The sequence below is a fragment of the Oncorhynchus gorbuscha genome, linkage group LG23 (assembly GCF_021184085.1).
Source record: "Oncorhynchus gorbuscha isolate QuinsamMale2020 ecotype Even-year linkage group LG23, OgorEven_v1.0, whole genome shotgun sequence".
Taxonomy (NCBI): Eukaryota; Metazoa; Chordata; class Actinopteri; order Salmoniformes; family Salmonidae; genus Oncorhynchus; species Oncorhynchus gorbuscha.
The window spans coordinates 62,284,773-62,287,272 of NC_060195.1; the positions used below are offsets into that span (position 1 = coordinate 62,284,773).

At 50.2% G+C, this 2,500-nt stretch overlaps 1 protein-coding gene across 2 annotated transcripts in view; it reads right to left on the reverse strand.

Annotated features, from left to right (window-relative positions):
- The window catches only part of LOC124011192 (serine/threonine-protein phosphatase 2A regulatory subunit B'' subunit alpha-like), a 30,227-nt gene that overhangs the window by 11,035 nt on the left and 16,692 nt on the right, over positions 1-2,500 (reverse strand). The window contains exon 1 of one of the 2 annotated variants that reach the window (XM_046324304.1): positions 1,151-2,500. This exon is cut by the window's right edge and continues 85 nt beyond it. The exons of the other annotated variant lie outside the window; for it this stretch is intronic. Coding sequence (XP_046180260.1) covers positions 1,151-1,294 — 144 coding nt within the window. The 5' untranslated portion in view covers positions 1,295-2,500. The remainder of the gene's footprint in view (positions 1-1,150) is intronic. 2 annotated transcript variants of the gene reach the window in all.

Genomic DNA, 2,500 nt, shown 5'->3' on the forward strand with positions numbered 1-2,500 from the left:
CCACCCCACCAGCCCCACTAACACTGCCCCACCAGCCCCACTAACACTGCCTCAGCAGCCCCATACCCCCCCACCCCACCAGCCCCACTAACACTGCCCCACCCCACCACTAACACTGCCTCAGCAGCCCCACACACCCCCACCCCACCAGCCCCACTAACACTGCCTCAGCAGCCCCACACCCCCCACCCCACCAGCCCCACTAACACTGCCTCAGCAGCCCCACACCCCCCCACCCACCCCACCAGCCCCACTAACACTGCCTCAGCAGCCCCCCACCCCACCAGCCGCACTAACACTGCCTCAGCAGCCCCCCACCCCACCAGCCCCACTAACACTGCCTCAGCAGCCATTGAGTTCACTTCCTCAATCGGTTTTCTCCTTGTTTTCCAAATGACCAACTTCACTTACAAGTAGTTTACTAGCCAGTCCCTCGTCTTATTTGCAAGTGTACCTCAGCTTCCCAAATGTACAAGACCCCCCCCCCCCCCCAATGGACAACAACATAATGAACAACGACAGAGTAGGAGTAGACTACCCTATACAAACACATCTGTTGTGACTAGGTGACCGGTCTACCACATGCATACCACCTGAGAGGAATACTGCTGCATGATTCTTTCAGTACCAAAACTAAATGTCTCTGTAGAACATCACATATGTCTGTTTCAGCACCATGAAACAGGTTCCAGCAATGTGTTGGGTGTCCGAGTTACAGGCCCTATACACTCTGCTGAGCGCCTGTACTGGGTGAGTATCAAGTAGGACAGCTGAACCAGCCCCCTCCCCGCCCCTCACCCCCTCACCCCGTCTCCTCTCGGCACTCATCCATTCTATCACTCTATTCCTGCCCCCCAGGACTAAAAATAACACTCTGGTATCTGCCTCAGAATAGCTTGTCTTCCCCAGCATTCATTTGTGTTATTGGTGTGAGAAAAAGGGAGTGTTTGTGTGTGTCTGTTTGTGTGTGTGTGTGTGTGTGTGTGTGTGTGTGTGTGTGTGTGTGTGTGTGTGTGTGTGTGTGTGTGTGTGTGTGTGTGTGTGTGTGTGTGTGTGTGTGTGTGTGTGTGTGTGTGTGTGTGTGTGTGTGTGTGTGTGTGTGTGTAATGCATCAGTATCATCCAGTCCAGTCCAGTCCAGTACTACCAACCTGCGCCTGCAGTTGCTGGAACGTCTTGATTCTCTTCTTGAAGCGCGAAGGCAGTACGAGGTCACAGCCCCGGGAGAGGAAGGCGAGCTCACATCTTAAATCAGGGTCCCCCCGCAGTGTCTCTTTAGACTCCTTGATAAACATGATGTTGATAGGAGAGGATGAAGATGACGATAGGAGAGGATGAAGATGACGATAGGAGAGGATGAAGATGATGATAGGAGAGGATGAAGTTGATGATAGGAGAGGATGAAGATGACGATGACAGGATGAAGGTGACGTTGATAGGAGAGGATGAAGGTGACAATGATAGAAGAGGATGAAGATGATGATAGGAGAGGATGAAGATGATGATAGGAGAGGATGAAGATGATGATGAGAGGATGAAGGTGACGTTGATAGGAGAGGATGAAGGTGGCGATGATAGGAGAGGATGAAGGTGACGATGATAGGAGAGGATGAAGGTGGCGATGATAGGAGAGGATGAAGGTGGCGATGATAGGAGAGGATGAAGGTGACGATGATAGGAGAGGATGAAGGTGGCGATGATTACTTTATTGCATCCGTTTCTTAGGTAGCGGTTCAAGTTCAAAGCTGATTCAAATTCCCAGCTGGTGATTGTGGAGGGTGCAGCAAAACCCCCTGAGAGACAGATGAACCACAGACCGGCTCTGGTGTAGAATTACAGACAGGACTACTAGACAACCAACAGCTCCATGGAGTCTACAGTCTATCTACAGACCACAGCTCTATAATTCTCTCTTCTTTTCAGTTGTTCACTCTCTCCACGCAATGGATTCCAACTTTCTATTTCTTTTCTCCAACGTATTTTATTCTCTCCATTCTGTCCAACGGAACGAGGGATGATTCCTTCCGCGTATCCAGGAGAACAGATTGAAGGAGACAAGAACAGAAAGAGTAACAGAATATATCGAAAAAGAAAAGAGTCCCCCAAGAGAAGAAAATTAGTCCACAGAGAAACGAAGGAAGATCCAACTGGACAGTGTTCCAGGTCGGTTCTGAGTCCACCTGCAGCTAGCTGGTTCTCACTCCATGTCTGCTAGTCACACACACACACACACACACACACACACACTCACACTCTTTCCTGTTGCTTCACTTCCACACAAACACTCTCTAATATTGACAAATACAGTAGACCCACACTCAGACACACCTATATTTTCTCTCTCTCTCTCAGGGTTGAGTCCGTAGCTTATCCGTGTGTGTGCACTGATATTATCCGTGTGTTAGCTCCGAGCGTATCTTGTAAAACCATAGCGGCGGGCCAGCCGGTGGCTATACGTGGCCCAACAGAGTGCTTCTCTCTGGGGTATAAAAGTTCCCGTC